The sequence below is a fragment of the Aotus nancymaae genome, unplaced genomic scaffold, assembly GCF_030222135.1.
Source record: "Aotus nancymaae isolate 86718 unplaced genomic scaffold, 86718_ANA_hifiasm-v0.15.2.pri h1tg000040l, whole genome shotgun sequence".
NCBI lineage: Eukaryota > Metazoa > Chordata > Mammalia > Primates > Aotidae > Aotus > Aotus nancymaae.
In genome coordinates, this window is record NW_026988454.1 from 97111155 (window position 1) to 97138652 (window position 27498).

Here is a 27498-nt window from a genome sequence, read left to right on the forward strand (position 1 = left end):
CTTTCTTCAGTGCTACTACTATTTCCCTCTTCCCATTCTCCAAAAGACCCAACCAACCAACAAAATCAATAAAAAACATGGCACTAACTTTCAAATCTTTGGCTATATTCTCAAACATAGTTTGATAAAACCTAGTAAATACAACCTCACTGCTAAAGATTGTAATGACAAATATTAGTAACAGGAAATAGTGCCATCTACTTTGAGTTAGCCCAGAGTACATCACATTTTGGAATACTGCTAGCTTACTATACTAGAGAAAATTCAGGACAATGAAACTTGCCCAATTCTTGCCAAAGCCCAGTTGTACTAAGAGTATCAAAAAACACTTGAACAACACTAGTTCATACTGAAAAAGAAACACTTGTACAAAGTAGAGTGAGTAACAGACAGCCTTCTATATACTATATATTGGCAGTTTCATGTTTTACTATTATATTGAAGACATTAATGTCTTTTAAAATGTAAGTTCCCAAATTGCTTTTCTTTTGTAGACCATGTTTATGTATATTTTAAATGGCTTCTTTTGTTTTCATTCTTTCCAAAATATATTATCTGCAATAAGATCTTAGCTTGACTCCAAATATAACTTTCAAAATATTATTATTGATTTATAGCCCTCAAGTATAATTACTTATGCCATTATATAAAATGAAAATGATTAAACAGAAGGTTTCATCTTTTTCAATCAAAATCATTAATTGATACATGCATTTTTATTCTATTGCTTTTCCTCAGTGGCCTCCAAATTTGGATTCATACCCTAAATATTTATTACCAAACCTTAAAATAATTTTCTTTAGATTTATCTTATCTTTACTGATGTTCATTCAAATCTATTTTAAATAATTTAGATAAACATATTAGTAGGAATTTTGGGAGCTATTTGCAAATGCATAATAGATTGCTTGTTAATAATGTCTAAAAGAGTCAATATTAGGTACCTTTAATCGCTGAAGTACACCAAACCTGCAAAATGGTTATTAACTGTAGTACAAGTGGGCAATTCTGGATTGGGGGTTTAAAATAAGAAAATGAAATAACAAATTAAATATTAAGAAAAATGTCCAGTCTTTGTTTATATAGGGTAAAATAGAAAAAAAAAATAGCTTGAGTCATTCAAATGACGGGAAAAATACAGTGCTAAAATTACCTAATATAAATTCTCAGTAATATAAAGCCTGCATCTTTTCAAAATAGAACCACAGACACTAGAGAATTAAGAGAGGTTAGCCAGGGCCTATCCTTACCAACCAGCTCTGGGTTGCTCTTACAAATACTATATCCATTAATATATTAATAACATAATTTTAAAATTGTTCTTTAAATGTCTCTTGAAATCATCCCAGAGTCCCTGAGAACAGTCTAAATTGGTGAGAAATATTGGATGAATTCCAAGTTTTGCTATTATTGATTTTTAGAGCATTTAGTTTAAGTAAATACCCTGAAAACTGACTTCAATGACTTTCTGTAAATAAGAAGAAATGGATGAGGCAAAGTGTACATTTCACACAGTATAGACACTGAAGAGAGCTTCCTATGACCCCTAGGAGTCTTCTGATTGGCATCTTTTGGCAATATTTTTATCCAGGTTAATTTTTCCCTTTCCACTCTGGAAATCCTTCCCAAAGTATACAATAGCTTTAAAAAATAACTTTTCCAGATACGTAAGACGCATTGTTCAAACAAGAGAATAGAAATAACTATCCTTCCTTGGTACATTCTTCCACTAACCATCCAATGAACCAGACAACTCATGCATACCCCAAACCTTTATGAGCACCTCCCATACTAGAGAACTTTTTTGTTGATTCTTATCATTTACCTGCATACAACAGGAAACATTATGCCAATTTTCAGTAATCTGGAGCTTAAAGTGATTAGATATATTGCAATTATTTTCATTATCATGCCTTATTTCATATTACTAATTAAAAATTTGAAGGCCAGGTGTGGTGGCTCATGCCTGTAATCTCAGCACTTTGGGAGACAGAGGCAGGTGGATTACGAGGTCAGGAGATCAAGACCATCCTGGATAACACAGTGAAACCCTGTCTATACTAAAAAAAAATACAAAAAGTTAGCCAGGCATAGTGGCACCTGCTGTGCCTGTAATCCCAACTACTCAGGAGGCTGAGGCAGGGGAATCACTTGAACAAGGGAGGCAGAGGTTGCAGTGAGCCGAGATAGCACCACTGTACTCTAGTCTAGACGACAGAGAAGACTCTCAAGGAAAAAAAAAAAAAAGCAAATTTTCAGTTTCATAACCTCAAATAAATAGACAATGTTTACTGACAAATTGAAAGCTCCTATCTCCCGTAAGATTTTCAGTAAACTATATAGAGGAATTCTGAACAATATTATTCCTTTAAAAACTGTTGTCTTTTCAGATTATTATTCATATGCTAAATAATAGACAAAGGAAATAGTAATCTAGATATCACTGGGAATATTTTGGATTTAGAAATACCTATGAACAAAGCCAGGGAGTTTTCATTTCTGAATGTTAGTACCATGCAAGAAAATTAATATTAGAGAGTAAATTCTGCACCTTTAGTAGTTTGCTTTGTTTTGTTCTAACACACATGGATCCTTGGTTTAATTTCTTCCTTTTGTAATAAATAAGGATCTCTTTGGCCGGAATTCTTAGCTACGTTAATTTCAAAAAATATTTAGTTTTCATTTCATAATTTATATCTACCACTTCAAGCATTACATAATTTACCTGGATAGTTGGGATAACAATCACTGCGGGGCCAGAGAGAAAGGCAGACAGCAGACAAAAGATGAAAGACCTAGCACTTGAGGAAAGCTAGCGGAAAGGGACAGATAACTCAATGGCCAAATGTAACAATTAAGGCTGGGCACAGTGGCTCACGCATGTAATCCCAGCACTTTGGGAGGCCGAGGTGGGTGTATCACCTGAGGTCAGATGTTTGAGACCACACTGGCCAACATGGTGAAACTGCGTCTATACTAAAAATACAAAAATTAGCCAGGTGTGGTGCTGCGCATCTGTAATCTCAGCTACTCAGGAGGCTGAGGCAGGAGGATCACTTGAACCTGGGAGGTGGAGGTTACAGTAAGCTGAGATCGTGCCACTGCACTCCGGCCTCAATGAGAGAATGAGACTCAGTCTCAATAAAAACAAAAACAAAAACAAAAAGACAGTTAATTAGGTGGCTCAGAAAATCCAGAGATGGATCCCGGATGCTTAAGTGACACTTTGACACATTTTGGATACTTGCTAAGTAAACATTAATAATGAATGGTGGAATCTTGGAGTAAGTCAGTCAAAGAAATATGAATAAGTCAATTGAATTAAACAGCATTACCTTATTTTCATCTTGATCTATCTACCCATGAAATTCTTACCCTTTAACACGTTGCATAATTTATATATCTATCATGTTTATAAACTTATCACCTCTCAGACCCTCCCACATTTAAGTATCATAAAAAGGTGTGTTTTTTGTTTGTTTGTTTGTTTATTTACTGATATGTGTGACAAGCACCTTAAACAGCAGAACAAATAATAGGTTCTCAAGAAACATCTGTCAAATGAATAAATACATTACTGAGAACTAGTTGAAAAATCTCTTCAGTAAACACAGTAAAATTTACGAAAATGAATGCGACACACTTCTAGTCTTCAAATACTTTAGTCTAAAAGGAAATATCAAATAGCCGCAATATAAAGTAGAAAATATAAGTGTTATACAAGATATATACAAGCTCTTTAGGGCAGCACTTTCTTTTTTTTTTTTTTTTTTTAATTTAGAAAGTTTATTTTGCCAAGGTTGAGGACATGCCTGTGACACAGCCTCAGAAGGTCCTGACAACATGTACCCAAGGTGGTCAGAGAACAATTTTTTTTTTTTTTTATTGCATTTTAGGTTTTGGGGTACATGTGAAAATCATGCAAGGTTGTTGCATAGGTGCATACATGGCAGTGTGATTTGCTGCCTTCCTCCCCTTCACCTATATCTGGCATTTCTCCCCATGCTATCCCTCCCCAACTCCCCACCCCCCCTCTGTCCTCCCCACTCCCCCCCAACAGACCCCAGTGTATAGTGCTCCCCTCCCTGTGTCCATGTGTTCTCATTGTTCAACACCCACCTATGAGTGAGAACATGTGGTGTTTGATTTTCTGTTCTTGTGTCAGTTTGCTGAGAATGATGGTTTCCAGGTTCATCCATGTCCCTACAAAGGACGCGAACTCATCGTTTTTGATGGCTGCATAATATTCCATGGTGTATATGTGTAGGGCAGCACTTTCTACAGGCATGCTTGGGATGTGGGTATCTTATTCAAGAACTATACATATGGGGAGATATTGATTTAAATTTCCTATTCCAACAATTTTTTTTTTCAGATCAACTTTCCCATTAGAATATTGCTAGAGATTCTGAACTATATGTGGAAAAATGTGACAATGATCTAGCCAGGATTTGCAGCTTGAGTTCACCACATTTGAGTGATTCAGGGAACCTCTAGACTCAATTTAGCTTAAAGGATCCTAGGTTAATGCAATATCAACAAGCATTAATCAGAGGCAAATAAATCGTTTTTGGAGGAACGTAATTTTATCCTTGGCCTCAAAGAATTCTCATCAATAGTTTGTTAAGGACAATTAACATGACATAACCTAGACACTGAAAGATAAAGTACAATGAGTGAGAAATGGAAGAAATAAAAGAGAGCAGAAACAAACCCCAAAAGTTTTCAAATATAAGACATGTCAGCCACAGATTACAAAACAACTATGCTTAATACATTAAAAGAAACACAACAGATTGCAAATGTCTGTGTAAAATAAAAACCTAAAAAGGAACCTAGCAGATTAAAAATAATTAAATAGAAACTCTAGAAATAAAAATAATAATAACCCAAATTTAAAACACTATGGATAATTGAATAACAGGTTAGACAAAACTGAAGAGAGAATTAATGAACTGAAAGGCAAGTTAAAAAAGATAACTGAGGGGAAAAAAGCAGAACTATGGAAGAGAGGTTATGAGGTGAAAAGGATAGGAAACAACATTATTCAGTATTACAGATGAGGATGAGACAAACTATGGGTGAATCTAAATTTCAAAAAGTGACAGAGAATTTCCAGAACTAATGGAAATATTGATCCTCTCTAGCTTTGAGTATCCTACCCTGACCCTGCTTGCAAATATTTTCATTCATTTACTTCAATATGATGTATAATCAATATTTTCTGTGTGCCAAGATATAAAAAGTGCTGAAAAGTACTGTTTTGGGCAGGGGCTGTTGGGTTTTTTTTTTTTCCTTTTGTCTGTAAAAGACTAAATAGTAAATACTTTAGGAGTTGCAGACATTATGAATTCTTTTGTGACTCAACTTTGCAGTTGTAGTACAAAAGAAGCAACAGACAATACATAAACAAATAGGAATGACTGTGTCTGATAAAACTTTATTTACAAAAACATGTGGTAGTCTGTATTTGTGCCACAGGTTGTAGTGTGCAAACCCCTATGTTAGATGGTCAAGGTAGGGCTACAATAAAAAATACATAGTGGGGCCGGGCGCGGTGGCTCATGCCTGTAAACCCAGCACTTTGGGAGGCCGAGGCGGGTGGATCACGAGGTCAAGAGATCGAGACCATCCTGGTCAACATGGTGAAACCCCGTCTCTACTAAAAATACAAAAAATTAGCTGGACATGGTGGCGTGTGCCTGTAATCCCAGCTACTCAGGAGACTGAGGCAGGAGAATTACCTGAACCCAGGAGGTGGAGGTTGCAGTGAGCCGAGTTTGGGCCATTGCACTCCAGCCTGGGTAACAAGAGTGAAACTCCGTCTCAAAAAAAAAAAAAAAAAAAAAAAAAAAAAAATACATAGTGCCATTTGATTCCCAATGTTAGCCCAGAGAATTTGTGTTGAGGGCATGATGCAGCATTTCTAGAACTTTATAGCTCAAGCTAATGGATGTAATGGGCTGCTAATAATATTAGAGGCATTTATGTAAACGTTATCAGTTAAAAAAGAATTGTTTTTGTGCTAACAAATTTAATAATACACCTTCAAGAAACTAAGCATTTAAGATTTAAAACCCATTAAATCTATGATGTAACTTAAAACATTCTAAGAAAACTTTTAACATTTTAAGAAACTAAAAAGAAAAAATTATTTGAAGAAAGCTGAAATACTTATAATGGCTTTATGAGAAAACATATATTGTGAATAAGACAAAGCTTCAAAAAGTAATTATAGCATAAACAGCAAAGCAAAAAGTAAAAGCTTCATTTAGTTCTTCACCAATAAATCTTTAATTATATTTCTATTTTTATAAAATTATAATTTTTCTATTTTTTTTTTTGTAATATTTTTAGAAGAGGAGGGTTGCTTTGCAAACAGAAGCAAACATTTTATTCACAATAAATCTGTAAACCAATAACTCTTCTAAAGTTTGGCACTATCATCTTTGACTATGACATAAATTTCATCTTTTTGGAGATCAGGTAATTTTTACTTTATAAGGACTAGTATTTTTGTAATGTAAGGGTCTAGTATTTTCATTTCTTTCAGTATGAATATAATCAAAGGACAAAAAGCATAACATAGTTTTATAATATTAGAGAATTAATGATTGGACTTGAATGGATAATGGGAAGTTTTATGGAATTTTAACTTCTCAGATGCGAACTCCAAAAATTTAACTTAGCTTCTGCAGCTCTGCAACATACTGACTGCAAATATATCTACTGAGGCAAGATTACAAGTCAAAACTAGTTATTTTTTACTATTCCAACTACAGAAAAGAACAACTACAAGACCTTAGGAACTATTCAGTAAAATGGAACATGCTGGCATCTAGAACATATAGTGGCCATAGAGGCTGCACATAACAATGTTAATTTACAGGATTGAATATCGGATGTTTGTCATACAATCGTGATTTCTTTCTAAAGTACGACTGCTATAATGTAATCAGTTACATGTTAACATATTCTAAACAGACCAATTTCTACTACAAGGGTAATAAAACTTCTTGAAGTTAAATAGTTTTCAAATTCTGTCTATGGTTAATTGAATTACCAGGAATTTCTAGAAATAGTTTTCTACTGGAATTCTGGCTATACCTTGTAGAATATTTTTAATATAAACTTTTTTTTTTTAATTGCTGCTCATGGAAAGTCTTCAGTTAGGTAATTGTGAGTCTGTAAAGGGTGTTTCCACATTTCTTTCCAAACAATGAGACCATGATATTACTATTTTACATGGTTACTATTCTTAGTTTATTTCTTTATTAATTGCCTAAATGAAGTCTCCAAGAAGACCTCTTTCTTGTTCTTTTTGCTCCTGTATTATACTTGTAATAAAATTATTTCCCGTTCATCTTAGTTGGGTCCAACTGTATCCCAGTTTGAACAGAACCATTTAAAAAAGCTTTATCATTTGGTTATTCCCTGCAGGGAAATATTGGCTATCCAATAATGGTAACACTTTGTATAAGTGTTTAAAATTTCTAAGAGGTAACAGATTTTTCTTAAGGTATATAATGTTGTGTCTTCCTAATGTATAGATACGTCAGTCATTGACAGAGCAAAGAAAATGATGTCAACTTCCCTGAAATAAGAAGATGAAGTTGAAGTGTTAGGTTTATGTTTGCTAGGCATTATACTGTGAGGTAAGTGAAATTTTGACTTTCAGTATGAATGACAAAGGGAGAGAAAGATATTCTGGTTATGAAGAAATAAGGATAATGGAAGCAAAGGGGAGGAATTAGTTTCAATTCAATTACTTAACTTGGAGAAAAAATAAGCCAGTGTCAGTCTCAGTCAAGATGTGACTGTTGTTACTCCCAACTCCAGTAAATCAATTTGAAATGTAGAAAAAATGGTGAAGTCTAGTCCTTAGAAGCTTTTGTTTTCAATGACAAGATAGGTAAGTAAATTACAAATGGATTGATGAAACTGTTTACCATAGTAAGCCATGGTTAAGAAGTTACAATAAAACCTCAGTCAATTAAAACAAACATTTTCTGAAAACAAACAGTTCTTCACAGATGTGAGAGTATTAGATGAATGGTTACAAGATCCATATAGAGCACAGGCTATTTAAGGGAGGGATTATAGGTTTTCCGGGAAACACAGTCACCATGCATGATCTAATATTCAAAATCCAAATTTAGAGTAGCTCAAAAAATGTGCAAATAATCAATTACTCAAATGATAACTTTGTAAGCCACTTTAAAAGAACATTTAACTTCCTATCTTCCTATTTGGATATGCTTTGTTTCTCTTGCCTGATTGACCTGGCCAGAACTTCCAACATTATGTTAAATGCGAGTGGTGAGAGAGGGCATCCTTGTCTTCTGCCGGTTTTCAAAGGGAATGCTTCCAGCTTTTGCCCATTCAGTATGATATTGGCTATATGTTTGTCATAAATATCTTTTATTATTTTGAGATATGTTCCATCGATACTTAGTTTATTAAGAGTTTTTAGTATGAAGCGGTGTTCAATTTTATCGAAGGTCTTTTCTTCATCTACTGAACAAAATATATTCTCCTATTTAAAATAAGCCTATATCTGAAGTGAAAAAATTACTTTGAATTTATTTCATGCATCACATACAATGAAGCATTTTCAATATCTTGTTAATTAGTGAGTCAAAGTAAAATAAATTTATGTTTCTAAATTATCTGAAGATGTTATATCTAATGATAGTAAAACGATATGCCTTTATTTGAGATAATCAGGGTAATAGATTATCCTTGGAAATAAAATTAGTTGTTTATAATGGATCTTACTACTGTAACAAGCTGAAACATTCTTCCGTCAAACTTCCAATGTTAGGTCTAATAAATGCTAGAAATATTTATCAACTGATAAAATCAAACAGACATGGGAATAATTCTTAGATAGAAAGTGTACCTAGGAGACGTGCAAACATTCATTCTTTTACAAAAGTAGCCAACAAATATTTATCGAATGTATGCTATATACAGGTATAGTAGGCACCAACAGTGCAGTGATGAATAAGAAAGACAAAGTATCTCTCTTATGGTGCTTATTTTCTAGTGGGGGAAGATGGAACAAACAAAAAGAAGAATGCATGCTGTGAAATTATAAAACAGGGTGATGTAAAGAGAACAGCGGGGCAACATTTTTGATTAGGTGAGCAGAGATATCATCACGGAGAGATGTAAAAGGAGATACACAGAAGCACAGTTTATGGACTAAAATTAATTGGAAATCATGCCAATTGTCATCAATATAGAGAATAGTAAATCAACTATGACATACCTATACAATACAGCAGATATAACGAACAAAATATAGCTAGCGTAATATAAAAATTTCCAAGATATTTGTTGAATTTAAAATTGAGATTGCTAAGTGTTCATCCAGTATAAAAACATTTAAGTAAAAACAGTGTGAAAACCTATGAATGCATAATATGTCAATGCATAAATGGATATCTGAAATTATAAACAACAAAATGTAAATAGGAATGATCTTAGAGATGGGGTGGATGTGGAGACCCAAGATGGTGATGATCAGCGGGGCTCTTTACATTAACAGTTCTGTCTTAAAGTTTTACAAGTAAAAAAAATACTCATACATTGCTTTTGTAATCAAAAATTAATTTTTTAAAATTAAAAATAACATCAAATTGATAAACCAAAATAAAAGCACAACTTCTAACTTGAACTTTATTGCGGCAATCTTGAAAATAAGTCATATCTTTTCTGTATAAAAAAAGAAGCAGCACTATCTCTTCACTATTAACTACACTTAGAGAACCTATACTCAAATTCAATATCATTACTTCAGTAAAACTATTGTGTATATATGAATGTAGTCAAAAGAGAAAACAGATGTAAAGAAACGAAATAAACTTGTCTTAACCTTCATTGTTTAAACCTCATCCAGAAAAAACAATAATGAAACAATCTGGCAAAAACTGTGATGGGGAAAGCAGCTCTGTCGCAATGGCAAGGTTTTTGATCACTCTTCAGATACATCATGAAAACATGAACTATACCTATCCCTTGAGATTATCTTCTTTGAAAGACAAGTAAACACACTTCCTCTCCCTAGATGGTTTTCTTTGAGGACAACGTAAAAGTTGAATTTTGTAAAGGTGAGACATTCTTTGTGATGGATGAGAGTCATGTTATTGGCACATGTTAGGGAAAGTGGAATATGATTGATTCCTAAGGTGAACGCTGACCTCAGACACCAATAGTTTCATAAATTCAACTTAACACTGTATGCTGTCTATGAAAAGTAGCTGACAGGAGGCACAAAATAAGGGACTATCTCTTGTTGTAGTGTCCCTTTAATAATTCTAAGGGCCTTTTGGATTAACTAATACTTTCCCCTGTTTAGATCAACAAAGCAGTAGAATCTACCCAGTAAAAAGATAATAAAACTATATCAAAGTTGCTTATTATTCACAGAGATATAGAAACTAAAATCAGGAGTTCAAGATGGCACATGTTTCTTGGGCAGAAATTATTCAACTAGATTTTTGTGGTATTTTATTCTTCACTTGGCTATATAACATACTAAGTGCACCTTAGATTATCCCACCAAATTTTTCTCTGGCTATTAGTAGAGAGAAAAAGCTTGCAAAAATTTTACTACCATAAATTTGTCTGTAAAGTTCCAAAAAGAAAAAAAAAATGACATCAGTAAGGCTATCCAGCTCATATTATCACCAGAGCAAGTTGGAATTCTCTGTACTTCACTACTGTACTGTACTAGAAGTAGAGGATACCCAGAATATCACAACCTATAGCAAAAAAATATGTTTGATATTAATTATAATTTAAATTACATCAGCATCCTAGACTGAGAAAATTGCCAGAGAGTTTGATCCTTTCCTAGAGATTCTAAAAATGTTTCTTTTCTAGACTCCCTGGTGAGAGACAAGTTGCATCACAAAACCTCAGATGTAGATCATATTAGGGATGAAGAACACCAGGAAAATTCTTAGAATACATAGAATCTAACAATATAGTGCTTCATCTGACAGCATATAAATATATAGTGATATTAACCTTTGGGATTAGTTGATATTTATCTCCCTTCATGCAAAACCAAGCCAAACCAAAAAATAAAAGTTGTAAGTATTTACAGTATAGGAGTCTAACCAAGACTTAACTACAGACTTTTCTGCTCTTTGAGACATCAAAATATTGCAGAATTATCAAGAAAATAAAGGTGACTTCGATTAGACATATTATAATTTCCTCTACAAACAAAAACATGGAATAATAACTCATATTTATTTAGTGCAATTATTTTTTTCTGCCTGAATTCAAAAATATACAAATTAAAAATTAAATGTCAATGTTTTTATAACAAAGCAATTTGGAAGGACCATATAAATATTGCATTTCTCTGATAATAGATTCAAGGTCATGTGAGTAATGTATTGGCCAAATGACCATAGAACTTGCTATTTTATTCTGCAATGCTAAGCTGAATTACTAGGGTAAGATGTTAAGATGGCATTCGAGCTTCCATAAATTCTAAAATATCAGAGCTTTTAAAAATCCTCATGGAATTCGCATTGCAATGTGCCTTACATTAGGTAATGCAATCCTATCTTGAGATGTAATCTGATGGCATCATTACACACAAACACATTCATCATGCTGTCCTGAAGATTCAAAAAGAGAATGTTTGTTCTCTGAATGTAACATCCCACTGACTTATATTCCTGTTAACTAGCAGGCAGCTGAAATAACTTAATGTGCTTTGAATATTTAGGACAAAGTAATGCAGGAAAACATCTGTCACTTACGTTTTGGAGTCATCCCACAACACACAATAGGGATTCAAAGTACCCTAAAAAAAAAAAGCAGAGAAAGAATACATCTATCTTGAGTACATATATAAAAGATTGAAGGATTATATGAAATAGAAACAGAATGGAAGATTTCTTATCCTGTGGTAAGAGATAAATTTAATGATTTCAATTTTTTAATAAGAAATTTGCATTTCCTTTCTCATTGATTTAGTGTCCCATTTTATATAGTTCAATGAAAACAATATCTTCATTCCAAATACCCTAACTTGTATTTAGTTTTGCTGAAAATTTAAAGTGAAGCTCTCATATACCATACGTCCATATTTTGATGATTTTGATATTATATTTATATCTCTAAAACATGAGTTGCTAGATTATTTTAAGATCATAGTATTCACAGTATTGAAATCACAGTGAAACATCGTATATTATGCACATGTATAATCACCACCACTACCTCCTCTTCGGCCTCTAGCTGATGTTTCCTAGAGACAAGAGGTGTCCATTTCTGGAGTTTGTTGATTTGCAGTATCTTTTTTTTCTTTCTTTTCTTTTTTACTTTTTTATTTCTTTTTTTTTTAAAAGACGGGATTTCACCATGTTCGTCAGGCTGGTCTTGAACTCCCAACCTCAGGTGATCCACCCACCTTGGCCTCTAAAGTGCTTGGATTACAGGCATGAGCCATAAATATCTTCTTAACATATCATATCTGTATAGAATAATGTCTAATAAAAGTTTAAGTGAAAATGCTAGATTTTAAATTTACTTCAATAATTGTGAATTAAGTACCTGCCATGACCTTGAAGATGATACCATGGATTTTTCACACTGCATTATTCAATGTTTTGAAGAGTTCTAATGTATTTAGACACATGTATCTACAGAATCTGTCATATGCCTGAAGAGCCTTCTCTTATCCATTAAACATACACTGTTGATTTCAAGTTCTTTCATCCTCCACATGACTCATTTCTTGGAGCAAACACTTTTAAAGTCATTTAGGGAAATCATTCACTTGTGTCTGACTTGTGCAGAGCAAAGTAGTACCACTGCCTCTCCAATTCAGGTGCCCTCTTTCTAATAATGCAAACTAAGATTGTATTAGATATTTTGGTAGACTCTTCCTTGGCTATATAGGTATTACTCATACATTGCAATCTCTGGTGAGCTTTTAAAATCCTGATTTTGGCATCCCATACATCCACTATTGCTTTTAAGCTTTGTGTCATTACAGGATTAAAAAAACAAACATGATTATCTTTGTCTTCAACCAACTTAGTCATTGATAATAATAATTAACAGAGCAAGGCAGTTAAAAGATACAGTCCTGAAACAAGCCCCTGACTTCTTCCACAGGTAGATGTGGTCCCTCATTGCCAGCAAGCTATGATCCAGCCCTCAGGCTTCAGTCTTGTCTACAAATATATAATCACTGGAGTGTATCTGTGAAAGCAATATCTTTGAAAGTTCAGAGAAGCTCTTCTGGAGACGTGCCTTTTTAAATGCTGTTTGATGGGTCCATTCTAAATTTTTGCCAGAAATAAACAGTAAGTTCACTGTTCTAAAAAGTATGAAATTCACCCCAACCTTATATATTATTCATTTTAATTGAGACATATGAGAAACTCCAACATTGCAGCATCCCAGTTATTCTCAAAAATCCCTGAAAGACCACATATCTAAGGTGTCTTACTTCTTCTTTTTTAAGCAATCAGAAAATGCATTTGTTTTTGTTTCCCACTCTTCCTTTAACATTTATTTAGTAAAAATAGTCTTTTTCTTGCTTCTGGATGAAAATTTAGTCATAACTTGAAAAAAAACTCCAAAGTTTTAAGCCACTCTTAAATAATAGACTTTGATTGTCACACCAACCCAAATGCCCATCAGTGATAGACTGGACAAAGAAAATGTGGCACATATACACCATGGAATACTACAGAGCCATAAAAAACGATGAGTTAGTATCCTTTGTAGGGACTTGGATGAATTTGGAAACCATAATTCTAAGCAAACTGATACAAGAACAGAAAACCAAACACCACATGTTCTCGCTCATAGGCGGGTGCTGAACAATGAGAACATGTGGACTCTGGGAGAGGAGCAACACACACTAGGGGGAGTGAGGGGGGGCTGGGGAGGGACAGCAGGGGGAGGAGGAGGAGGGTGAGGAGGGATAACATGGGAAGAAATGCCGGTAGATGAAGGGGGATTAGAGGCAGCAAACCACCTGGTTATGTATGCACCTATGCAACAACCCTGCATGACCTGCACATATACCCCAGAACCTAAAGTAAAATTAAAAAAAAAATTACAATGGTCATGTCATTAGCAATTGAAAATGATCTGTTACAAACGATAATCAAAACACAGAACCTGATTGTCATCTTCCCTCCTGCAGATGAAGGACTGGGGCAAATGTGGGGCATGACTCTGCCAGTGACCAGGGGAGTAGAGGGGTGAGGAAGAGGAGGTAAAGAAGGCAAGAGTTTTCACCTGCCCACTAAGGTCCAAAGTCAGCTCTGAGCAGTCTGGCCCTATTTGATGATTTAAGTTGACTCTTCTCACTGAGACAGCCAGGTGGGAAGGGGATCCCTGGCAGAACCTCCAGGCCTGTGCACTGGGAGGAATGTGCACTGGGGTGAACCTGGGATGTTCCCACCATTTGCAGGGGAGGAGTCTGGCCCCTCCTCTTCTATGGTGGAAACTGGGATTCAATCTCTGAGACAGAAAGCCAGCTAGCAGGAGTCTGGCTTTGCGGACAGCCCCTGTTTCCCTTTATTCTCCTTTTTTCCCAGTAAATTCCATTTTTTTCTCACCCTTCAAAGTCACTGCAAGCCTAATCTCTCATGGCCATGTAACAAGAACCCAGCTCTTAGCTGAACTAAGGAAAAAGTCCTACAACATCACCAGCACTTAGGTGGATTCTCAGGAGACTCCTTTGCTGGAACCCATTGGTAGTCACACCTCTTGGGGCCTCTCCTGCCGGGCCCTTCTTAGCTCTCTGAAGCTTCTGCCCTATGATGCGGTGGGGTCTTACTTGTTATGAAATGCTAATATCTCCATACACTATGCTCCTAAAGTATAATAACAGTGTTGTTCCTGAAAAAAGATCATAGTTCTACAGAAGTAGATGAGAAACATAGGCATGGAATGTTCCTATAACAATACAATCAAAATGCTTACATAAATATCACCAGCCACAGTTTACTGAGTAAGGCACCAACGAGGGAATGGAGAGATAGAAAGGACATAAACAAGTAAACATATAATGTGTAATATAATATAGATAGTAACATACTATAATGAAAAGTAAATCACAATGAGTAGGTTAGACTAGAAAAATAGAGTGGATGGTACCTTTATTAAGAAAGCTTTACCAGTAAGATTATCTTTGAGCAGAAATCTGAAATAAGTTGGTTACAGAAAAGACCACAATTAAGTCACAATACAAATGATCAAGTTTCTCTGTTTTCCTTGGTGTTTTAAAGTTTAAATATATTCAATGCATATGCTGCTATCCTAATCACATTCTTGCTATCTTAATGATGTCTTCAAAGTGTTTTCTCTGGACCTGCTTCAGAATAAACTGAGATGCTTACTAAAAGTGTAGATTCATTGGCTACAGGAATTTTTAGGTTGAGGATAAACGTAGAAATCTGAATTTTAATAATGATACTCTTGCCTCTCCATAATTTTTATTCACATCAGATTTAGAGAATCACTGCTCAAGATGCACATGGCAGAAATAACATGCTGAAAAACATTTAAAACTACTCAATAATTTTGAACTATACAATGCATTATTATTATAGTCACTATTCTGTGCAGTAGATCACTAAACATATTCCACCTGTCTACTTAAACTTTGTGAGGTGATGGATTTGTTAATTACCCTGATTTAAGCATCCTATATTGTAAACATATATCAAGACCTCTTACTGTACCCCACAGATCAAAACAATTATTATCAAATAAAAAGATAAGTGCTTAAAAAAAGAAACAATGTGGTTATTCTACTTTGTATTTATTCAGACTTTTGAATGCTTGGTGCTCATAAGCCATAATAAACTACTGATCTTGAAGCTTCTGAACTTTCTTGTATCTTTCACAGCCCTCTTGAAACAAAATAATTTCTGTGGAGGCAAAGCAAGCAAATAGACAAAGCAACTAAGGGCATGAAGAAGGGCAATGACTTCATCAAAACTATTTTAACATATCCAGTGCTCTGAGTCAGATGTTCCAGAATGAATTTTTCTGTCACATCGTTCAGTGAGATGGACATTGATCCCTTGAGTATGGATGAGAGAGAGACTTTCAACTGATACTGCACTGTCTCTCTTTAATTTCCTAAATTTTAGATGGCAAGGCATTACTTTAAAATGACCTGGATTTTGCTAAGCTTATCCTCTCTTTCTTACCCCACTAAAGATTTATTGTTGTTATTGTATATAATTACCCAAATAGATTTTGGGGATTCTGCAAGAATATTTCCAATTTGCCTAACTGGATCTAAAAAAGACTAATTCATGTCTTGTTCATAATTTTAGTCCTACTTCAGAAGGATACACACAAAAAAATATCAGGAATTGCTAAGGGAAGCAAGACATTACTAGATATAAATTTTTCCACAGTCAAATCTATCACAGGTCACTAACAGTTTGATCAGTGAGAGGGACCCATTTCGGGGTCATATCTTTTAACATATGAACAGTTCTACAGGCCCTAAAAGAGTAAGACACCACCCAAGGCAATGAGGCAGTGAAAGAGCACAACATAAAACTCAACAGGAAGTAATCTCCTGGATGTTCTTCTTCAATATTTTCTCAAAGATATGATAAGTACTGTTCCATATTTTAGTATTTTAAATGATACTTAGAAGGAGCTAAATCTGGGTCTTATGTTCACTTTTTAAGGAATAGCTCTCGTGTACCAAAAGCCTAAAAAGACACTGAGAATACAATACTGTACTCTTATTTATTAGGAGTATGGAGACATAGATAATCTGGATGGATCTTATGAGGATTCTCATCACATTGAAAACCAGATAAACTAAGATGGAGTAAAAAAAATGGCTTTAGCTAAAGCAGAATTACATAAAGGCCACTGAAGTGAGAAATGTAGAATATTGTTTTTATCAGGACGAGTCCCATCCATGTCACATAGCTATTCATAGAAAGTTTCAGCTATTTGACTGGAATACAAGGAGAGGGCACATAGTTAATGTCACTTCTGCTATGTAGTTAGTAGCCCACATTAACCAGATGACACTATATTTATAGATGTGATGACAGCTTGCTTCTCTAATTTCTGAGATATATCACTAACCTGCATTATTTCCAGATGAATACTTTCCACTTGTCATATGGGAAACAGTAAAAAGTAGAACTATCATCAGGACGTTTTTACATGTGTATCCTTCAAAGAAAATCATTGCCTCCACATATGTCTCAGAGTGTCCTACCTATATGTGATTACATCATTTTCCATAATGGCTGCATAGAGTCTGGTGCACCTCTCAGCAAACAAATGGATCTTCTAGAGTTAAAACTGTTCAGGTATTTAATATTAAAGTGGCAAATAACTTTCATAAAGAAATAACTAACTAACTAGATTTTGTATAGGACAACATATAGTCAATGTCTTTTTCTATTACATCCAAAAGAAATATAATATGTCCTAACGATAATTATATGGGGTTGTAGCAGAGACAAGGGCAGTCAGGGGTAGTGGTAGCTCTAGACTACCAGCTGCCAGCAGGAAAGTTTTGCTAGGTTGTTTCAAGAGTACAGTATGCCTGCAAATATCACAGTCGCTGTTGGCATCAACATCTTGTTCCACATGGTTCTTCATTTGGTTGCCTAAGTGATGCTGTCTCACAATACTTTCCAGTTTCCCCTAACATCACACCACCACTTTACATGGACCATTCTCACTACTGATTCCTTTAATCAGACCCCTAAAGTGCTAAGGCAAAATAAACTATGTAGTAGCTAATTAATTTCATTGACTAATGTATTATTAGTATTACAGTACATCTGATTAAAAATGCCACTATTAATATATATCTATATATATTATTTTCATCATCAAAAAATTAATTTTGCATTACTCTAATGCAGGGTATATTAGTTTTCTATTGTTGCTATTGCAAATAACACAAACACAGCAGCAGAGAACAACATAAATTTATCATCTCATAATTTCCATAGGTCAGAATTCTGGTAAGCTCAGTTAGGTCTCTGCTAAAGAGTTTTACAAGGCTGAAATGAATCCAATCATAGCTACCTGAAGTTGTAGGACTGATGTCCCTACTTCCTTCCCTATTGGCAATCAGGGATTGTTTCAACTTTTGAGGCCGCCCAAATATTTTGACCTGTGGCCCTCTTCCTTCATTTTCAGTGCTAGCAATGGCAAATTGAGTCTTCTCACTTTGCATCTCTCTGATCACAGCTGGAAAAGCTCCACTTTAAATGGTTTATGTAATTAAACTTGATTTACTCAGATAATCCAGGAAAATTTCCTTATCTTAAAGTCCTTACCCTTAACTACATCACACGGAAGTTCCTCTTGACATGTAACACAAATATGCCTTTTGACATGTACTCACACAAACATCCCTTTTGACATGTAACACAGCACAGTCACGGGTTCTAGGGATTAGGATGTTGGACATCTTTGGAGGGGTCACTATTCTGCTTATCACACAGGGGTTGACAAACAATAGCCCATGAGCCAAATCTGACCTGTCATCTGTTTTTGTAAATTAGTTTTTACTGAAATAAAGCCACACTCATTTGTTCATATATTGTCTATGGCTGCTTTCACATTATAACATCATACTGCAGTGGATGTGACAGAAGCCATTATACCTCTCATGTGTGAAATGTTTACTATCTGACTCTTAACTAAAAAAGTTTGCTGACCTCCTGCTCCAACAATAGCACAATCATACTAAAATGTTTTTAAAGAATATCAATCATGTATTATAAATAAAAATAAACTAAATTTGAAACATGAGAAGGCTGTCTAATAAAATTAAGAGATTTAAGTTACAACCAAAAAATGTAGCCAGAAAGCTATTTCTATCTCAATTTCACTTGTTGGGAGAGCCTTCAATCTCCTTGTCTAGTAAGAATTTCAAGACTCTATAAAAATTACCAAGAGTTGTAAACAGACAAAATATCAGAAATCACTTCCAAATGGATAAAGCTAAGGCAGAAAAGTAATTCAAAAAGTAAAGGCATATCAAACACCCCTTTGTGAAAATTATGGATGCACGAAACTGAATTTTTAAAAGTTTTGCCAAGTAATTTTGAAATCCTTAGGTTATTAACCTTTACATTCATGAAAATACCCACTGATGAATGTTGGAATTTCTCTTCACTGTTTCTCATGCTTATGTAATGATAACAAGCATATTCATTACAGTTGTCATTGTGTTTTCTACTATTATTTACAAAGGTCATAGGGTCATGGTTAATTTTCATTTAAAATTAGTTTTACATATAAAACAAATTTCTTAATTTGTTAGCTTCATGCTATTAGGATGCATGAAAATATGGCAAAGAAAACAAAACCTACAAGCCCAAATTCCAATTAGATAAATTTGAGAACTACAAACATGATGGATTTACCTGAACCCTGAAAGACAGCAAGAACACCCTACCTACACCATTTGGAGTTGATGCCGAGAGGAAAAAATTTTTTTAAAGCCAAAATGAGACTGCAGGCTGGTATGGTCCACTCTATCTTTCTACTCAAGATGGAACTACATAAAGACTTTATTTGGAAAAAGTATGCATTTTCAGGCTTGCAAAGTTGATGGAGCATGAGATAACTAAAAGACATTAAAATGATTAACTTTCCTTATGCGTTATGGAATCTAAAAAATTTGATGAGTATAAATGTTACTCTGAAGAAACATTAAGTGCTATAAAAAACAATATTATTTTCCTGTGAAAAACAAATTGGATATTTCTTAAAAGCAATTAATTGCTGTGCTTAAGCACTAAAACCCATATACCCCGACTCTATAGTTCATGACAATGAAGCCATCAGCCTGAAAAACTGAACTAAGAATAGTGTCTTACTAATTAATGACGTAATAGCTAGCTAAAACTGCAACTGGCCTGGCTAATCAAAATTTGGAATTGCTAGGTTTCATATTTTATTACCTATTCCTATCAGTTACCAAGAGCCTTATTATATTTAACATATTGTAAATGCTATTGTTGAAAAGCTTTCTGAAACACATTTTTAAAAGAAAATGTTAACAGGCTTTTTTCTGTTAATTTACTAAAACTATTAGTTCCCATTCTTCCTTTCTTTTTTTACATGGTATTATTAATAAATGTAACTTTCGAGTTATTCTTTCCTGAGAGTACAACAGATACTTTTGATATGAAAATAGGTGAAAGTAGACCGATTTGATATTAGAGATATGTCATGTCTAAAAACTTTTGAAGGCAACAACAATGGGCACGTATAGGTATATATATGCATATATGTAACTATATATATGCATATGTGGGTGTATACGTGTGAAGGGTGGAGGTGGAGGGGTGTGTTTGTGTGTGTACGTATAATTGTCCCTTGTTATGCATAGGAAGTTGGTTCCAGAACTTAGTGCAGATACCAAAATCCATGGATGCTCAAGTATCTTATATATATTTGCGTATAACCTATGCATATCCTTTTTTATACTTTGAATCATCTCTAAATTAGTTACAAGACCTAATACCATAATACAATAATACGGTGTAAATACTCTATGTAAATAGTTTTCATATTATATTTTATATTTGTATTGTTTATTGTTATACTGCTGTTTTTTATTGTATTTTTCTAAATATTTTTGATCTGTGGTTGGCTGAATCCATGGATGCAGATACTGAGGGCCAACTGTATCTGTACGTGTGTGTGTGTGTGTGTGTGTGTATGTGTAATGTTGAGGTTTGTTTTAATAAATTTCAGTCTGCATATTTAAGACATCTTTTCTTCACATTTCAGCTAACATTATATTTCAAAATAGATCTTTTTTTGTTTTCTCTTCAATGGAAATAATGGGCATGTATAGGTATATAAAGACTGTATCTTTATAAGACTGCTAACATTATAATATTCAATAAATCAATCACATGTTCCTTCCCTTAGTGAACAATAATTCTTCCCAAAGTATTTCACAAAATCTAATTTGAGCAATAAAATAAATGTAAATATAATAAACTTCAGAAATTTAAAATAATAAGGTAGAAGTGCTGTATATATTGCACAGACAACAGTGAGATAGATATTTAAATAGGATATGTCCAGAGCAGCCCAGAGAGGCTCAATTGTGTGGTCCGTGACTGGAGAAGCCTCTGAGGAGAGGCACGATGTACACCACACTGCGGGGCGGGCGGGAGTGGTGGTGGTGGAAATTCCAAGCAAGAGCGCCTAGAGATTTCTTCTTCTGTAGCGTAAATTATCCCTCTTTCTATTCTCCTCTCCTCATCAAGTTCTTATAACAGACTTGTCTACATGTATACATATATTTTAAATCTAGGCTTTCTAGAGTGGAGATACTATTCTCATGGGAACCTGGTCAATTTACTTACTCAAAATATTGAAAGACACAGTTAATTCTATGTGACTTATGATAATTATCTCATCACTCTTATATGCTGACTTTCATTGTCATTCTAGTACTAGCTGGTGCTTAATAAAATTTGTTGACTATGTTCTTTCTTTTCCATATGTAGAAAATATATTTTTACATGGCTTATATCTTTTGTACAAAAAATAGCTGACAAGTACAGCTGCTAAAATACATTTCCAGAAGATAAAAGACAGACTCAATGCTTAAATATGTTCATTTCAAACTGTTTTATTATATTTAAATAGTGAGACTATTTCAACACTATTTTTGAGGCTACTCTTTTTTAATTTACCAAAAAACCTTTCTTTAACATGTTCTTTAAATTCTAAATAATGATTTCATCTTTATGAAACTCTTGTGATTCATTTGCACAACTGTTTTCTGCATAAGAAACAGAGTACACATTCTGATACTGGGTGCTTTTTCAGTAATTCTATAATATGATACAGAAAATTAGTTTCTCTTAATACTTTCTCCCAATGCTTGTAACTGTATAGTAATTATCATAAAACAATAAAACACATACTTCCATAAAAATTTAAATACACAAATTCCTTATTCAAAAGCAAATATTAAAAATTTCTCTTAGTTTTCAGAGCAGTAAAGAGATGAGGGCTATACTAAGGTATGAGGAGGTAGATATTGTAGAACTAAAACACATTCTTAATGTTAGATAGAACTAGTATGGTCACATTTTGGCAAAAGCAGAAAAACACCAAATACTTTAAATATTAACCATGATCTTTGAAAGTTATTGCAGAGAGATTTGAAATTTTTATTAAATAATTCAGGAAGCCTGGGGCATCTTAGTAAAAATTGATTCACAGAAAGATGATTATCATTTTTCTATAAAACCAAGGCTGATTTCTTCAGGAAATCAGAAACTACACAATAGCAGAAAATATACAAGCTTTATATCCAAAAGGATGTGAGTATAAATTGTGCTATGTCATTCACTAACTATATGAGCTTGGGAAAATCACTTAATCACTTTTCGCTCTCTTTTTCAACGTCAAGAAAGGTCAACTTAAATGTGTATGTGTAAAGCATGAGATTGACTTACTTTAATACAGGAAGTATGAAAGTACAATAAGGAAAACTTTCATAGGAATCACTTTCCTTGCTCCTGCCCTTCAATGATTTAAGTGTTTGAAGTGGATGTTTAAATAATGAGTAGATACTGGAAATCTGTATAGAGGACTGAACAAAATCTGAAGCATTTCCGTTGCAGTTGGATAGATTTAAGAATGGGCTCTTTTCATTCTGAGATGAAAGATTTTGATTTAGACAACGGGAGCACCCAGGCAGTTATAAGAAGCCTTCCCTAACCCTTGACTTAGTACTTCTACATACCACCCAGCCCCCCCACACCCCGTTCCCCTTAATTAATCATTCCCCTTTCCACTGTTTATAACTTCTACTGCGGCATGCAACTTAAATTTTTATTTCCTACCACATAGTGAGATCCACTCTTACCTCATCTTCTCCAGCGCCTACCACAAAGTGTGGTAAAGATGTGTGCACTGATAAACAATTTATTAACTATTATTTGGATAAATTGAAGAGAATTTGATCATGAAAAAAAAAGAATAATCATTCTATTTCTTTATAATACCTATGCTCATTTGGATAAATTCAAGAGAATTTGATCATGAAAAAAGCATAGAATAATCATTCTGTTTCTTTATAATATATATACTCATAAGTTAATTCATTTGCAACTATAAAAGTCTAGAAAATGTATTCTGCTGTTATCAGTCAAAACAATGACTATTAAAAAGGTAATTCTATAAGCAAGTCAATGCCCAGTAGATGGTACTTACATTGGCCAAATGAGCTAGTTCTATCTCCAGAAACGAATCAGTTGTTTTGGGTTCAGGCCTTATTGTGACAACGATGATTTTGGAATTAATGACAGTATAATTTCTGAAACAGAGTAATTATGATTAAAAGGAGAAATGATTGATTAGAAGTATAAACTGCTACTGCTCAATACATTTTAGGATGGTTTTAAATAAATGCATCCAAAGCAAAAACCGAAATCGTAGTATTATTCATGGAAATACACTTACCGCTGTAAAGAAACTTCATGTAGAACAGAAAACTTAGGAAGAAAAGGCCATTTTACTATTTACATTCAGAAAATATAAAAAAGCAACAGCACAGATAAGCTTTTGATTACTTAAATGTGATTCACCTACAAGAGTTATGGATTGTGAATTCAAACTTTCAGACAATCTTTAAATAAATATAATTCATTTATATCAAGAGTTTGTTTTCTAGGAGATCAAATATTTTATTGCAATGTGCTATCTTGGTGTTTTTTTGGACTATCCAAAAATACATTACAATAAATAATTAGAATGTGAAGTAATATTAGAGCAAGTAGAGTTTAAATAGAAATAAATGCTGTTGCTAATTATTGACCATAATTTATTTCAGCAATAGAGATTTACAGGCCACTGCTTGATCTCCATATTCTCAATCTAAGAAACATATTTTGTCTGAAATATCTTACCAAGATATTTCATTTACAAAGAAGTTTAAGGTATTTTAAATAAAATCTTATCTATAATTTATAAGAAATTATCTACCAATATAAACACAAAACTGAACCAACGTTTTCTTGCATATATAGGTTTTCACATAAAATAAGTAAAATGCTGCAGATCATCTAGTATTTAGAGATTTAAAGATGATTTAATTGTACTTATAACCCATTTGAGTGTATGTGTATGTGAATGTTTGAATACATCCCTGTTTGGAATTTTGAAATAAATAAACCACTTGCTCTTTCACTGGGTATGTACTATTCTGGGGAATGCATGTTAGGTATCAATAACAAAATCACTTAATTTTTTTCTCTTTTTTGTTTTTTAAGGTAGTATTTACAGATAAAACTCACCAATTTTAAGTATATAGTTTAATGCTTTGGATAATTGCATACATAGACAAACAATCCCTTGCCCTAAACGGTTTCCTCAAGTCCCTTTGTATTTAATCCCATACCCACCCATGCTCCCAGGCAACTATGGACATACTGTTGTTATAATTTTGCCTTTTCTAAAATTTCATTTTAATAGAAGTATACAGTACACAGACTTTTAATTTTAACTTAATTCATTTAGCACAACATTTTTAAGATTCATCTATTTTATTCCTTTTTATAGTTGAGCAATATTCCATGTATGAATACAACACAATTTATTGATGTATTTGTCATTAGGTTAACACACTTTAGGTTATTTCTGATTTTTAGCCTTTATGAATAATAGCTAATGGTATTTGGCTATTACAAATAATTACCATACACACTTTATGTATGGACATGTATTTTCATGTCTCAGGTGAATATCTAGGAGTGGAATTCCTTGATCATGCTGTAAAGGCATACTTAATTTTATGTTACTGCTACATTGTTTTCTAAAGTGGTTGTACCATTTTAAGTCATATAATTCTCATATGGAACCACGCTGAACCTTGCATATTTTGAGATTTTTTTTTTCCTCTAATGAGATGCTTTTTGGCACAATATTTCATCAGAAAAAAACACGGAGCTATTCTGTGGTTGGGAGAATCTACTATATGTAGTAGCAGAGGAACTATACACCCATTTTGCATGGGCTAACATTTTTTAGTGCATTTCTCATGTATGCAGTAATGTCAAATAACAATTCCTTCAACATTCAGGTAGCTATTCAGCCTAAGAGTAAAGAGTAAAAAACAACAAAGCATAAATCAATTTTGTTTTTGTTAGGAAGTTGTTGTAGACAGAGAGAGCTGGTTAACTGTCCTTTTTTCATTAAATGCTAAATGAGTCAATTGAAGGTCCAGTGCATTTTGAAGGAAAGGAAACTAAGTTCTAAATGCCAAGCTTCCTTTGCCAAATTATTCTTCCCTGTTTCTCTGTGAGTAAAAGCGATCAGGGAACGAAGTGAGAATAGATGAAATTGACAAAGTTAAGAGGTGATCCTATGTGGTTGATCATATTAGCACAGCTGACAGGCCTCCCAGAGAACGGTGCATACAGCTTAGAGTTAGGGGAAATATCCACCTGTCATCACCAGAGAAATTATGAACATTTCTCCCAGAGAACAATCAGTCCTGAACAAACAGATGAAAGTTCATTTTTTAGATCAGCCTGAATATGTTTAAGTTCTGGTTTGGTTTTGCAAAACAAAAATATTGATACATCACTTAAATTCCATTTGTCTATTTATTTTAGTTCTGTTTATAATCCTAGTTAAGGGCTTTTAATAAAACCCAATGACTGCTAATTTTAATTAATATTAGATAATTTTTATATTAGAAAGGTATCTCTATTATGTTTAAGTTGTGTAAGAGGATACGTTACTAGAAAACACAGATGTGGGTATTCTATAAAGAAGACTGCAATTTTGTTAAGATATTTATGAAGCTCTCTGTGTTTGGGAATGTGGAGACTTTGGCCCCGAATGACTGATCTATAAGGAGCAAAGGAGCTACAAGAAGCTGCCTTCTGTAGGGAATATTATTACACTGTGTTAGGTTATCAGCTGCTCAACTGGACTGGTGAAGTTCTCTACAAGAGTGAATCAACACTGTGGCTTTTGCTGAGAAAGGAGAGACAGACAGAGAGGCAGAGAGAGAGAGAGAGAAAATGTGTGATGTGTGTATGTTTTAACATGTTTAGAATATATTTGAGCAGAGATGTATGTCAGTTTATTTAAGTATATCAGTGTGCTAATGTCATTCATGTGAGTCCCTGCCACCTTCTGTCCCAACACAGTAACGTGCACTTACCTCTTCCAAATCATCCATCAATTCTATGCATGTCTTTTTTCACATGATAATAAGCTCAAAGACAGCAAGATTTTTATCTATCATTTATATGTCCTCATTTGTATTATTTTTTGGAATATTTTAATACTTAAAATATGTTTGTTTTGTTTAATAAGCAAATACTAAATAAAAATATTAAAATTTTAACAAGTTGACTTAAAATTTAATGCCAATATTATGATATTAAAATGCCTAATAAAGGAAAAATAAATAAGCAAACTTACATTATGCAATGGCTCCCTTTTAAAAAAAGTGAATAGTGTACAAAATTGTCTTTAATGTATTCCATCAATTCATTCTAATTTGCACAAGTGAATAGCTGGCTTCTTATGTGCCACGTCAGGCTTTGTGATCTGCTAATGCTCCCTGGCTGGCTGCATGTTTGCATTCACTGCTAGAAAAGCAGATCTGACAGCCAAATGAATTTCATGACTAAAATAAAACTATTATCTGTCCTTGAGATTTGTGCTAGTTGGTATATAAAATATCTTACAATGTATAGAGTTAATCATTTAAAGGTAACCCAACTTAATCTTCAATTTTTTTTGCAGAGTCTTAAGATGTTTAAGGCACATGAACCATATTTTAAAGAGAGTATAAAAAGTGATTAAAAATACAACTCAGCTGGGTACAACAGACTCACTTAGTACATAAGGACATCTATAGGCTGAAAGTAAAATATGGGAAAAAAGTCTCATGTAAAAGATAACTAAAAGAGAATGAGGTTGCTACACTTGTATCAAACAAAATAGACTTTAAATCAAAAACTGTCACAAGACAAAAAAGGACACGATGTAATGTCAAAAGAGTTGATTCACTTGGAAGATATAACAATTATGAATGTATGTGCACCTAATGTCAGAGCACCCAAACATATGAAGCAAATATTGAAACAACTGAGGGAAGAAATAAATAGTAACAATATAATAGAATATTTTATTACCTCATTTAATAACTAGATTACCTGGACAGAAGATGAATAAGAAAACAGATGACATTAAAAACATTATAGATGAATTCGACCTTACAGGCATATGCAGAACACTCCAAACAACAGCAGAATACACATTCTTCTCAAGGGCAGACAGAACATTTTCCAGGATAGATTACAAGGTAAGCCACAAAACAAGCCTTAACAAATTCAAGAAGACTGAAATATTAACAAGTATCTTTTCTGACCACAATGGAATGAAACTAGAACTCAGTACCAAAAGAAACACGGAAAAATACACAAATATGTAGAAGGC

At 33.6% G+C, this 27498-nt stretch overlaps 1 protein-coding gene across 1 annotated transcript in view; it reads right to left on the bottom strand.

Annotated features, from left to right (window-relative positions):
* The window catches only part of ADGRB3 (adhesion G protein-coupled receptor B3), a 751340-nt gene that overhangs the window by 301441 nt on the left and 422401 nt on the right, over window positions 1–27498 (bottom strand). The window contains exons 15-16 of the mRNA XM_064360929.1: window positions 23254–23356; window positions 11787–11830 (exon numbers count right to left, since the gene is read on the bottom strand). Of these exons, the coding sequence (XP_064216999.1) occupies window positions 11787–11830; window positions 23254–23356 (147 nt within the window). The remainder of the gene's footprint in view (window positions 1–11786; window positions 11831–23253; window positions 23357–27498) is intronic.